A 13,515-nucleotide genomic window follows, 5' to 3' on the forward strand; every position below is an offset into this window, starting at 1 on the left:
AGTGACTACTGATAAATTTTCGCCTACAAAACTTATTTTATCTTATAAGAAATATTGTTTTCAACATTCTGAAAAAAGGTGAGAAAAATCGAATTGAGAGTTCTTTACAAAAAAATAAAAACCTAAAAAAAAATTAATAAAAGTTGTTAAAAATTGATTTTCGACTCAAATATCTTTTCAAAACTTTGAGATATTGGCTTTAATTTACTTTTATCTTTCAAAAAATATTGTTGTTAACATTCAGTAAAATTTTGAAAAAAATCGAATTGACAGTTTTTGTACAAAAAATTAAAAACCTAAAAAAAAATTAACAAAAGTTGGTAAAAAATGATTTTCGACTCAAATATCTTTTCAACATTCGATAAAATTTTGAAAAAAAATCGAATTGACAGTTTTTTTTAAAAAAAATGAAACTCTAAAAACAAAAACAATACTAAAACTTGGTAAAAATTTACTTTCGACTCAAATATCTTTTCAAAAATTAAAAATATTGGCTTCAAACTTATTTTATTTCACAGAACACATTGTTTTCAATATTCAGTAATTTTAATATAAAAATCCAACAGTCCGTTTTTTCATAAAAAATAAAATCTACAAAAAATAGTACGCAAATTTAGTAAAAATTGATCCGAGTACATGTAGACAAACTTTTAAGCAAGACAAATCGACAGACGGAATTTGAAATTATCAGTGTGGGTCGCATCCCAGCCTCTTTTTTTTATTTGGATTCAATTTGCAAAATAGAAAACATTAAATATTATATTTATTTATTACAAATTGTCTATTTTATTAAGTTAAAATTAGTTCTGGTATTTGTTAAAATTATTCTGACAAATGTTCAATTGCATCAAAAGTCTATTTCTCACTAATATAATCCCAAAAAACACTGCTGCTAAAATAAAAAGTAGTAGTCTATTGGAGTATATCTATGCCTCCTTCACCCTCCATTTTTCCAATTATTGATAAAACATTCCCAGATTTATTATTCACCGAGTGCAAAAATAATGCAAAGCTAAAAAAAATAAAATGCACGACTGGGTCGCACGAACTTGCTACTGTATGCAAAAAGTCTGTTTAAAAAAGTACTTATATAAGATTTTAAAATATATCTGTAAAATAAGTTTGTCTTCAAAGATATAAATGTCATTTAATTAGTAAAAAAACCAGCAATTCATCCACACAACTCATCCTAGGACATTTCATCCCGCAAATGAAATATACTTGTAACCGTACTTAACGAAAATAATTGTCTATATATTCAACTATTTCGTTCAATTGGATAGCCTAATTTTAATTTCATGTTAAGAGAACCAAGATGGAAAGTAAATTATCTGAAGATAAGAAAGAGGAAGAATATGTATGTTTAAATTGTAAAGCGATCACCTATTGATTGTGTAGTTAGGTAGGTGTCTAAAACGAACATAGAATAGCTCACTTCGCGTGCTCAGCTTTATGCAGATAGATAGATAAAGACATGTTTATGATGATAGTGAAAGAATGTCATTGGTAGGTATCCTTCTTTCCTACAAGTTTTCAGCGCAAACATGGAGTTATTCCGTTCAGTTTATTTTTTTCGTTAAAGTTCAAAAAATTGCTATTCATGTGTTGGTTACAGTCAGGCTCTTGTGCGTTTTGGATTTTCGTTATGAAGTGACATGTAAGCAGTAGTTGTAAAGGTTATACGTTTCTTTAACTAGTACTAAGTATTTATTTTTTTATATAATCGAAAGCAAGTAAAATATGTGTTAAACAACATTATTCTTAAAGAACTATATTTTAAAATCTAATATACAAAAGTACCAAGATAATACTTCTTGATAGACACTTTAAAATAGATTGTTGATTAAACATATCATAATCGTTTCACGGCCATAGTTGGTATTTACAATAGTTATAGTTATAAAAATACATAAATTGTACCAAATGCATTAATTTAGATAAAAGATAGGATTGTAATTAAAATTTTGTCAAAATAATTTACTAAAAATATAAATAATTAAATTAAAATAATTAAAAAAAATATTTTAAGATTTAAAATTTTACCTGAAAAATAAGTTTGTCTTCAAAAATTTAAATGCCATTTTATAAATCAAAAAACCGTTGATTTTTCAATTTTTTTGTTTTTGAAAATCGTTAGAGCGATTTTTTTTTAAATAATTTTTTATATATAAAATTTTTCCATTTTCTTCTAAAAATATTTTTGGTATGCAGTTGCATAGACATTAAAAATATACGCTATGCATTTGAATTTTGTAAAAAAATGTTTACCCGTTTTTGAGATATCGAGTTTTGAAAAAAAAAGTTTCAATATTTTTTTAAAAATCCAAACAATAAAAAAATGCACTTTTGATAATGAAATATTGTTAAGGCAATATAAGAGCTTATTCAGAAAAAAAATTATTGAAATCGGTTGATAAGTTGCTGAGATAATTAAAAAACAAAATAACGGTTTTATGGGCGGTACCATTCCTGAGCAATACAAAAATATGTTTTTTTTATTAAAAGAAGCAGAGTTAAAAAATAAAATTTTAGAGAAAATTAAAAAAAAATCTATCGGTTTGTTTTTGAGAAAATTCAAATTTTCGTTTTTTGACCAAAAAAATTGTATGGGAGCCACTGTTAATTTTGATCTTAAAAAAACAATGAAAATAACGCCTAACGCGAATTTGCTCAAAACCTTAACTTCCAAGTTTGAACTCAATCGGCCCAATAGTTTAGGCTGTAGGAGCGTGGACAGACAGACAAAACCGACCGGACGGAATCGCGGGACCCACTTTTTTCGACTCCTCTACCATCGTAATATCATGTTTGATTAAAATCTCGAGTTCGAAATTTTGCACGAACTTGCCATATAGTTCCTATATGTAGCAAGTAAAAAAAAAAAAACATTTAAATACTGATGAAAAAACCGTTGCCAAAAAGTTCTATTAATGTCAGTAACAGTAAATTTGGTGCGCGCTAACATTTCCTTCTTAATTGAATTGTTTTTAATGTGAAAATCATTTTAACCCGATAGCATTGAGATAAATAATTATAAAAAGTAAAATACAACTCATCTGCAAGTAGTTTTTAAAATAACTTAAGTGTGTTGAAAAATGTGTTATAAAAATATTGTTAATTTATACAACCAAAACAACACCTGGTTTGGCAGGAATCGGTACCTTCAACAGTTCGTATAAATGTTCATTTATTTCTACAACAGGTTGTATACAAAAACAAAATAAACCAAAAATCATGATTTGTAAAGAAGCTTTTTGCTAACATGTGGATGTGGCTGTAGCCTACCGAAAGCTCTTTTTCAAGACTTCTTAGGTGCAGTCAGTTTTAAAATACTTATATTTATAATGTACCCTCTCATCAGCCACGAAGCAAATCCAGCTCCATTACTTTACTCCTATGACGAGTAAACTATAACTTAAGTTGGGCAAACAACCTCATCATGCTCTCTTCTCCTTCTTTTGAAAGTATAGCTTTTTCCTAACATGAAAACGAAAGCTAGTAAATAAAATTTTTAACAAACCTCAGTACTTGACATGAAATAATCAAATAAACATACGTATAAAGATTATTCAATCCAAATTTAAAAATTAAAAGTCACAAAAATAAATAAAAACAAATTTCGGAAGTCTATTTTTGAAGTCAAGCGTAAATATTGACTTGTGTTTTTTAATTCGAAGTGAAATTGTTCAATTGTTTTGGGGTTTTGTTTGATTTTTTAAATTCGTTAATTGCATCGTGGGATCCTATAATGGAGTATGTATGTACGCAGTTATGACCTAGTTTGTATCCTATTTCCATCCTATTTCCATAATGTTTTCATTATTAGATTGTAGTAAACTAAGAAATCAACAATAATGATTATTTTTTCTCTCATGGTGCCAAATATTATGCCTATTGTTTATATTAATGCCTTGAAATAAATGTGAAGTTTATTTCACAAGTCACAAAATCGTGTGGAAAACACAATTGTCGTACGTCAACAAACAATATTGTACAAAACTTCTACTGTTCTTTTTTAACTTAAATTAATAATTATTTCTTAACAAAAGAATTGTTGTGAAAGTCATTGAATATATTTTTGTCAATGCATATAATTGTTTATTGTACTTTCTGTTAAACGTTGTTGTTTATTTTTCCCCTGATTTTAAGTGAATAATTTTATTTGAAGTTAAAAGAAATATCTTGTTAGTTTGTAACGTCTTATTAGTCATTACACCCTGTCTCGTCCCCAACTCAAAATGTGCGATTTTAAATATTTCAAGAACTGAAATTTCATGCGGGAGGGGGAGTAGAATTAATACGTTAAGGACAGAGAATAATCTGTTTTACTTTTAGCTTTTTACATAGTTCTAGAGATAAGATTTTATAGAACAAAAAGGGTGTTTTTTTAGACTTGTGGTAATGGATAATAAAGATAAGATTTTAACTTTTTGTTTTTTTTAAATGATTTTTGGCGATTGGATAAATTATACTATCTCACTAAAAGCTAGCTTCAATAGATTCTTTATGAAATGGCAAATCTTATTGAGAATAAATCAAATGACACCTGTCAAAAAGACCAGTTATGAAAGAAAGTATTGCCAGATTAGAAGCAACACCCCAAAAAAATCATTAAAAAGGTTGGTGCAGTGATGTTTTAAGTTTAAAATGTATAAAACAAAATACATATGTATGTAGTTGCCTTAATTTCATACTCCTAGAACATCTGGAGGAAGGTGTGATAGAGTGAAAATAATAGGGTTATCAACTTTGCAGTTTCAAAAGTAAACGTAAATAAAACACATAAAATATTTGTTTTCATGATATTTCTTTTTAAAATCCCATAGAAAGTTACTGTAAACGGTCCAATTTGTCAAGTTGAAAATTTTGACATTTCTCTACCAGTATCGGTGCGTGCGTACGTAAGTCCGTACGTCCGAAATACATTTTGTAATACAGATAACAATGAAGAAAGGACTCTCAAAAAAATTGTGTGGATGATTTAATAAAAAAAAAGAGGCTGGGATGCGACCCACACTGATAACTTCCCATCCCGTCTGTCGATTTGTCTTGCTTAAAAGTTTGTCTATATGTACTCGTATCAATTTTTACCAAATTTGCGTACTATTTTTTGTAGATTTTATTTTTTATGAAAAAACGGGCTTGGATTTTTATATAAAAATTACTGAATATCGAAAACAATATTTTCTGTGAAATAAAATAAGTTTGAAGCCAATATATTTAATTTTTGAAAAGCTATTTGAGTCGAAACTAAATTTTTACAAAGTTTTAGCATTGTTTTTTTAAAGTTTTATTTTTTGTAAAAAAAAACTGTCAATTTGATTTTGTTCAAAATTTTATCGAATGTTGAAAACAATATTTCTTATAAGATAAAATTATTTTGAAGCCAACATTTCGAAGTTTTGAAAAGATATTTGAGTCGAAAATCAATTTTTAACAACTTTTATACATTTTTTTAGGTTTTTATTTTTTATAAAAAAAACTGTCAATTCGATTCTTCTCAACATTTCTCAGAATGTTGAAAACAATATTTCAATATTGTTCAATACAATATATAAGATAAAATAAGTTTAAAGCCTAAATTTTAAGTTTTTGAAAAGATATTTGAATCGATATTCAATTTTTACGAACTTTGAGTAATGTTTTTTTAGATTTTTATTATTTATAAAAAAAAAAACTGATTTTTCTCAAAATTTTACCAAATGTTAAAAACGTTATTCTTCGTTGCACAAATTTTTTTTGGAGATGAAAACATATTTTAGTCGTACAATTTTTTAGGGGACACATTTTTGTTCAGTTTTTTTTTGATTTATAAAAAAAACCGTTAAATGGATTTTTTGCTTTCAAAAAATATACTTCTTTGATATCACGTTACAATATATTATATACAATTTAATTCAAGTCTCTAGCGTTTATGGTTCGTAAGATATTTAGGGTTAACCAAAGTTTTCACCTTTTTTTCAAACTGCTATGGTAAAAAAAACCACCCACTCAATTTTCTTGCGAGCCCTTTCTGCATCTTTCTGCCTTATTATCTGTATAACAACATTTATTTCAAATCGATATCTCTTCTGGTTCTTGAGCTATGGAACATTTTTTTTTTCGACTGTAGGGACCTTGAAACGTCGAGAAATGTCAAAATTTTCAATTTGATAAATCGGACCTATTACAATAACTTCCTATGGGAAGTTAAAAATCATCTCGAATATTTTACAAACAAAAAATGGTTTTATGTCTAAAATAATTGTATGTAAAGAAAAATGACATTTTTGACCTCTGGTAATATTTATTTTGAGAAAAACCGATTTGACGTTTTTTTTATAAACAAAAAACTTTACTAAAAGTTGGTAAAAAATAATTTTCAACATAAATTTGAGATATTGGCTTCATACTAATTTTATCGAATAAAAATATTGTTGTCAACATTCAATGAAATTTTGAGGAAAAATTGAATTGACAGTTTTCTTACAAACAAAATTAAAACCTAAAAGAAAAAATTCTAAAACTTGGTAAAAATTTACTTTGGACTCATATATATTTTCAAAAATTAAAAAAAGAGGCTGGGATGCGACCCACACTGATAACTTCCCATCCCATCTGTCGATGGGTTTTCGTGTTGGGTTAAAAAAAAAACTTTCAGTTGAATTATTCTCAAAAGTTTTAAAATTACCAACAATATTTTTCATACAAAGAAAAAGTTTTGTTTTTTTAAAAAACGGACTATTGGATTTTTATAAAAAAAAAAACTATTGAATATCGAAAACAATATTTTCTATGAAATAAAAAAAGTTTGAAAACAGTATTTTTAATTTTTGAAAAGATATTTGAGTCGATAATCAATTTTTCCCAACTTTTATTAATCTTTTTGTTTAGGCTTTTATTTTTTGTAAAAAAAACTGTCAATGAGATTTTTCTCAAAATTTGAGAAATGTTAAAATTTTCAATTTGACAAATCGGACCGATTACAATAACTTCTTATGGGAAGTTATTCTCACAGAAAATATTGTTTTCGACACTCAATAAAAATTTAACAGTCAGTTTTTTCATAAAAAAATTAAATCAACAGAATAATAGTACGCAAATGCTACTAAGATTGGTAAAAATTGTTAGTTGACTGAAAATCCCGTTAAGAAAAATAGATTTTTAAATTAAATCATTTTTAAATTTTTATAAAATTTGAATCAACAACTATTTTAACAAAACACGAAAACCAACAAACCTTATAAGCATGACAAATCGGCTGACGGTATCAGTGTGGTTCCCACCCCAGACTCTTTTTTGTTATAAACTTTGAACGTTGACATAATGTGTGGAATACTACATCATTTAAATGACCACCAGTATTGTTTCAAGCATCGATTTTTTTGAGGTAATTTTCGACTACTTTTTGACATATATTTGGCGGTATCTTAGCCATAACTTGACGAATATTTGTTTTAAGTGCTCAAGAGTCAAAGGTTTATCTGCATAAGCACGGTTTATTGTGTAGCTCGGTGTCCAGTTTATATCGCCGCGACTAGAAATTCAAAATCAAATCAAATGGGGTGGTGCAACAGTCCGTTGTGAACCAGGGCCTAGTGACTTACAACTCTCAACCATTCCTGTGTGCGAGTACTGTTGTCAGGAATGGAAGGGACCTACAATTTAAGGCCGAATCCGAACGGCTAATTTGAGAAAGCACTTTTTCATGACAAGAATTACTCTTGAAGAAATTGTCAATTTCTCGCAAGAGGCAGTACCCGCGAAAATTAATTTTTTAAATTAAGGTGGCACAGGCAGGGATTGAACCCAAGCCCCTTGCATGACAGTCCAACGCACTAACCATCATGCCACGGGTACTACTAGAAATTACGCCGCCAAAAAATGTCTCTTGCAATAAATCCATATTCGCTCGAGTTGTGTGGCATGTGGCACCACAAATTCTCCAAGTCGTATTCTTCCATAGCAGGCAAAAAAAGTCGGTTATCATGTGACCATAACGCTCCGAATTGACAGTGACATTCGTTTCTTCGTCGTTTTTGAAGAATTAAGGTCCAATTACACCTCTGGGCCAAAGAGCGCACCATACAGTTACTTTTTGTGGATTTAATTGTCTTTCTTCAATTACTTGAGGATTCTCTGAACCCCAAATACGACAATTTTCTTGATTTACATACCCACCGTGAGAGAAATGTGCTAGGTCGCTGAATACAAATTCGTTCAAGAAATCGCCGACTACCTCCTGATGTTGAAGCACCCAGTTGTTGTATGAGCTGGACTTTATATGGATGTAGGTGTAGATCTAAATGGAAAATACCCCATATTGTGCCTTAAGACAGTCCTATTTTCTAAGAAGGAAGAGTAATCGACATTCGGGTCTTCAGCAACAATTTCACTTACAGCAGCGATATTTTTGGTGGTACGAGTGAAACGATGATGCAAAGGCCTTACAATATCTGTAACCAATCCAGTCTCTTCAAATTTGTTCACAATTTTTCCAATTACTTGCTTAGTTGGACGTGACTTACTTTTAGCTTGCTTGGGGAGTGTTTTGTAGACAATAATATTTTTAGCAGTTTTTGTACTATGAACTTGCAGTATAGGTTTTTTGTTCGAAATTCATGACACTTGAAAAACTAACTAGTTGTCTTGGTCAAAATGTACGTTCAAAGAATGCAGTTGACTGCAAATGAAGGTCCTTATGTTTTCTGAACCTGTCCAATTTATATGCGTTTTGCGATAGTTAAGCGATCCATTTACGTAAATGTCAGATTTTCAATTGAAAAATAAAAAATTTGTTTTAAAACTTAGATTGACAGATGTAGAATTCCAGCCCTATACTTTTCAAATCGCAAAACGGATAACCCCTTTTATAAGCTCATAATAACACACAATTTATTTTAAAAATAAAAAAATATATCTCCAGACTTTAAAAAAAGTTCGTCGTGTTGTTTTAGGAATAGAGGTTACAAATAAAGTACATTCATGTTTCCTAAAAAATAAAGTGGTAACGTATTCGTATTTGAGTAAAGACACAAATTTAAAATATTCTTGTAAAACCTATGGATTTTTAAATTATTTAATGAAAAAGTAAAAAAATTAGCCTTGATGCAACACATGTCGTTTTAAATGAAAAACGTACATCTTAAATGCACTTTTTTAAGGTAAAATGTCACATAACAAACTTAAAAACTTGAGAATGGTTCACAGTTTTTGTCACAAATATATACTTCAACAATTACTTATATATTTGCTGGGTGTTCTTCCAAGAATTTGGAAGGACCTGCAATATTAACTCGTATTTCCTGACATTAAACCTCACGCTACAGCTTCTTCTGCTTCTCTCCAATTTGCCTTTTTACCATAAAGTTCACATTTTTGCCGTAAACCACCACAAATTTAGTAAAACACAATCTTATTTTGTAGGGGCCTGATAAGAGCTTTTCTACTTTGTTCATTAGTCTCATTAGGACCACATTAGGCTTTTGTTCATAAAATTGAAGATAGTAAAGAATTTTACGATATTAAAATAAGGAACATTCTTTGCTATCAATGAAAATATTATTTATTTTGTCTATATTTTAAAATTAGCAACAACTTTATTAAAAAAAAAACTTAAACTATAACATATTTAATAAGTTAGAAAATGATAATTAAAATAAATTTTGTATAGTTAATGAAATGACTCGTCAAATACTCTTGAATAAACAAAAATAAATGCATGCATGTGAAAAACCAAAGTACTGCACATAAATAAAAAATTCAAACATAATTCACAAAATCCCATTTTGACGTTCAAAACGGATTTGTACTTATTTTTATATAAATTATAATTTAACTGATTAGTTTTTATTTTATTTTAGTCTAATTTTAAAGTTCACTTTTATCGCTTTAAAATAAATCCGGTGTCATTGCTCCAAAAATTGCTTTCACTGCCACAAAGAAAAATTTAACCATAGTTTTGAATATCAACGAATCTAAAAGGCCACGTCTCTCTCTGCCGTTATCTAGTGTCTTAAAGGGATTAGCCCGCAATGGTCGTGCCACAACAATTTCAACCAAAACTAATGAGAATTAAAAAGAAAAAATATAATTATTTTAGTTGCTTATTTTTTAAATTTAAATTATGGTGTTTCTTACTTGTTGTCAGTAAGAGTAGAACTATCAATACTGCAGACTTTGACATGGTTGACTTTTGAATGATTTCGAAGAAAATTTCTTCACTGGCGGGCATTGAAGAAGACGAAAAACTCAAATAAGCAAAAATATTTATTCAAGTTCAATTTTTACAAAATAATTACCAAAACATAAAACATAAGTGATGGTCAAAGTTCTTTTCTGTTTTTTTTTTTTTTTTTGTTTTCACTGCATTCTGTATAAATTATTTCTAGGTCACGGCGTTTCAGTAAACATATTGTTAAATATTTAAGCTTTAACAGTCTTGTCTCACAGCTTACCATCAATGAAATGCTGCAAAAGAAAATGAAATATGCTAACTTAATGTCCAAAAATGAAAGAGACTCCCAATCTTAAACCTGGTATCTAACTTTTATGAGAAAGGATCGTTATGTATTTTATTTGTTTGATATTACTCCGTCATTTAAATGCTTGGTTTGCAAAATATACGGATGACGGTGCCAACAAGCGACTCTTTAAAATAAAAATAATCATTTCAAAACATATCTCATAGGTATATAAAACACTGAACTGTATAGCACAAACGATAAAAGACAACACTATCCCCCAACAGCAATTCGACAGAAACTTCCAGATTTGTAGCGTGTTAAGGCTTAAAGAAAACGTCATATCAACATCTGATATCCGTATTTTCTCAGATAGTCAGGCCCCTATAAAATCTCTGGACTCTGTCTCTATGAACTCTATAGCAGTCCATAACTGTCGATCATCTCTAATCGGGATGGCACAACAGTTTAATATTCACCTTTGTGGATGGTGAATAAAAACATTCCAGGAAACTGTAAGGCAGATGCATGGATGAGGAAGAGGAGTTCTTCACCTTCTGCACATGCCCTGCTCTACTTCAAAAACGCAAGAATTACCTAAGAGAATTCTTCTATAACGATCTTAACAATCTAAATTTGACAAAATCAGCCCCTCACGTTTTTTAGAAGACTCAAACTGGTTTCTCTGAGCTTAGAATAAAGCCTCAAGATTCATGTGGCATCAGAATGAGCCATAAATTGGGCTAAGTTTGTCATACTCATACCCGGACAGCCACTTTCAAGACAAGAAAACAGTCCAAAAGCCTTGAAGACGTTTAGTTAATGCGTTTAAAATAAGCACGATTGAATGTGAATTTAATTGATAATGCGACTAAGAACCGTTTTATTTAACGAAAAACTGTGTAAGAGGTCTAACCCAATACTTCCATTAAATTTGTACTTCCCATAAGAACTTTTGTATTGTTAAAAATCTTATTTTTTTATTCAAAAACTAAAGCAACGTTCTTCTTCATTTAATTGCAGTCGACATTTCACGATTACATCGAAACACTCCCAGTGTACTCAAATAGCAGCCTTGGTGACATAAAGGATGGTCTCAGCTTCACAGTTACCGGTTATATCCTCCCCAATTGCGAAAAGTTTGTTCTTTATTTTAAACTTTGCTAGTTCTTTTATTTTTAACATTTTTTAACAAATACATTTTTTTGTTTACAGATTTTCTATCAATCTAATTCTTGAGACACCAACTCGAGACATTGCTTTGCATGTCAATCCACGCCTGCCACAAAACTACATTGTTCGAAATGCGCGCGTGAAAAACATTTGGGGCAGTGAAGAGGTGTCCTCGCCGCTGCCCTTTAGCTTGCACCGAGGCTCGAAATTCGCCATACAAATTTTAATAACAGACAGTTGTTATATGATCTCGGTTAATGGGAATCACTTTGCCGAATTTAACCATCGTTTGCCTTATAAATCTGTGGCGTGCCTTGAGGTTAGCGGAGATGTTGACAACATCAGTTTTAACCGTACCGAATCTTCTAAATACCCCGAACGATTACCCGAATCGAAAGCCAAAGAAATCCGAGTCGACCTGGAGTCAGAGGATCAAATTGATACTCCACTCGAATGGAAACTCATCACCTTGAATGGAAGCAATGATGGAGGCCTGCAACTACCCTACTATGGACTCCTGCCACCAAAAATGTTTGGAAGTGGGAAATGCCTACGGATAGAGGGACGAGTGAAGTTGCTGCCGCACTCGTTCTATGTAAATCTCCAAGGCGGGCAGGATATATGGCCGCATCCTATAATTGCATTCCACTTTAATCCGCGCTTTGCTAAGCAAGGCGGTGGCATAGGCAAACATGTGATTTGCCGGAACGCCTGGTACAACGGGGCATGGGCCAAAGAACAACGTACCGAATTGGATACAGACTTCTGTCCTGGCAAGAGTTTTAGTCTGGTCATTGTGTGTGGAATGGCTTCCTACGAAGTGTACGTTAATAAAAAGCTCATTACAGAGTTCCGATTTCATGTGGATCCTGAGATCGTGGACACGGTGTACGTCCAGGGAGACATCAAACTTTGGGATGTCGTTCTCGAAAACCACTCAACATCGAATGGTGCACCAAAAAGAATCTACCAAAATCCCGCATACCAAGAAGACAACTAATTCAGTTTTTAGTTTAAACTTTATTTTTTTCTAGTGCAATTATTGCTGACTCAATAAAATTTTTTAAGCGCGCCTACTTCTCAAAAGGTTTATCTAGATATTAAGAACAAAAAAAAAAAACAAATCAATAATAGAAATTACGTATATATATATATAATTCTTTTGCATTTGCATTTTTCATCGAATGCTGCGAATATTTTTTGTTTTAAAATTTTAAGATAATAAACTTTAGTCTATTTTGTAAATTTACTCATCTTTGATGGTTAAGGACAATAATGTTGAATGTTAAAAATGTTTTGGGAAACAATATTTATTTGTTGTTGTTAAAAAAATAAAGAAAATGTTATTGCATTTCATTGAATATTAAAAACAAAATATATACTACATACATACATATTATATTTAGCGACATAAATGTTTAAGAAATATTATGTGTGAGCTTTTTGAAAATTTATTTAAACAAAAACAATACTAACACTCATAAAATCTATAATAACTGTACTGTCTAATTTAAACCAAAAATTTGAATGACTAAATAAAATCTTGTTTTAATCTTGACAAGTCTTGTAAGTTGTGATTTTGACTATTTATTGACCTTTATTGTTTTGTAACAGTTAAATAATTTGAATGTTAAGTTTCTTTTTTCCAATGATTCCAGCTTTACAACTTTCACAGCGGATCCTTCAATCACTGACCAAATATTAGATAGGTACATACATTGAAAGCGAAGAAATTGAAGCTGTGTTACCCAAAGCAAAAAACATCAAGGCACCTGGTGAAGATGGAATTCCTTACGAATTCTTTAAAAATGGAACCCCTGTGATGAAGAAACGGTTCTTCATCTTCCCTGCACATGCCCTGCTCTAGCTCGAAAACGCCAGAATTACCTAGGAGGATTCT

At 30.2% G+C, this 13,515-nt stretch overlaps 1 protein-coding gene across 5 annotated transcripts in view; it reads left to right on the forward strand.

Moving 5' to 3' along the window:
- The window catches only part of LOC129949477 (galectin-9C-like), a 62,436-nt gene extending 49,251 nt beyond the window's left edge, over nucleotides 1–13,185 (forward strand). For 4 of the 5 annotated variants that reach the window (XM_056060969.1, XM_056060967.1, XM_056060968.1 and 1 more), the window contains exons 2-3: nucleotides 11,466–11,581; nucleotides 11,658–13,185. In XM_056060969.1, coding sequence (XP_055916944.1) covers nucleotides 11,466–11,581; nucleotides 11,658–12,615 — 1,074 coding nt within the window. In that variant the 3' untranslated portion in view covers nucleotides 12,616–13,185. Of the gene's footprint in view, nucleotides 1–3,533; nucleotides 3,758–11,465; nucleotides 11,582–11,657 lie in introns of those variants that run through there. The other variant, XM_056060971.1, reaches the window with a different exon arrangement.
- Nucleotides 13,186–13,515: the final 330 nt, after the last annotated feature.

The sequence above is a fragment of the Eupeodes corollae genome, chromosome 3, assembly GCF_945859685.1.
Source record: "Eupeodes corollae chromosome 3, idEupCoro1.1, whole genome shotgun sequence".
NCBI lineage: Eukaryota > Metazoa > Arthropoda > Insecta > Diptera > Syrphidae > Eupeodes > Eupeodes corollae.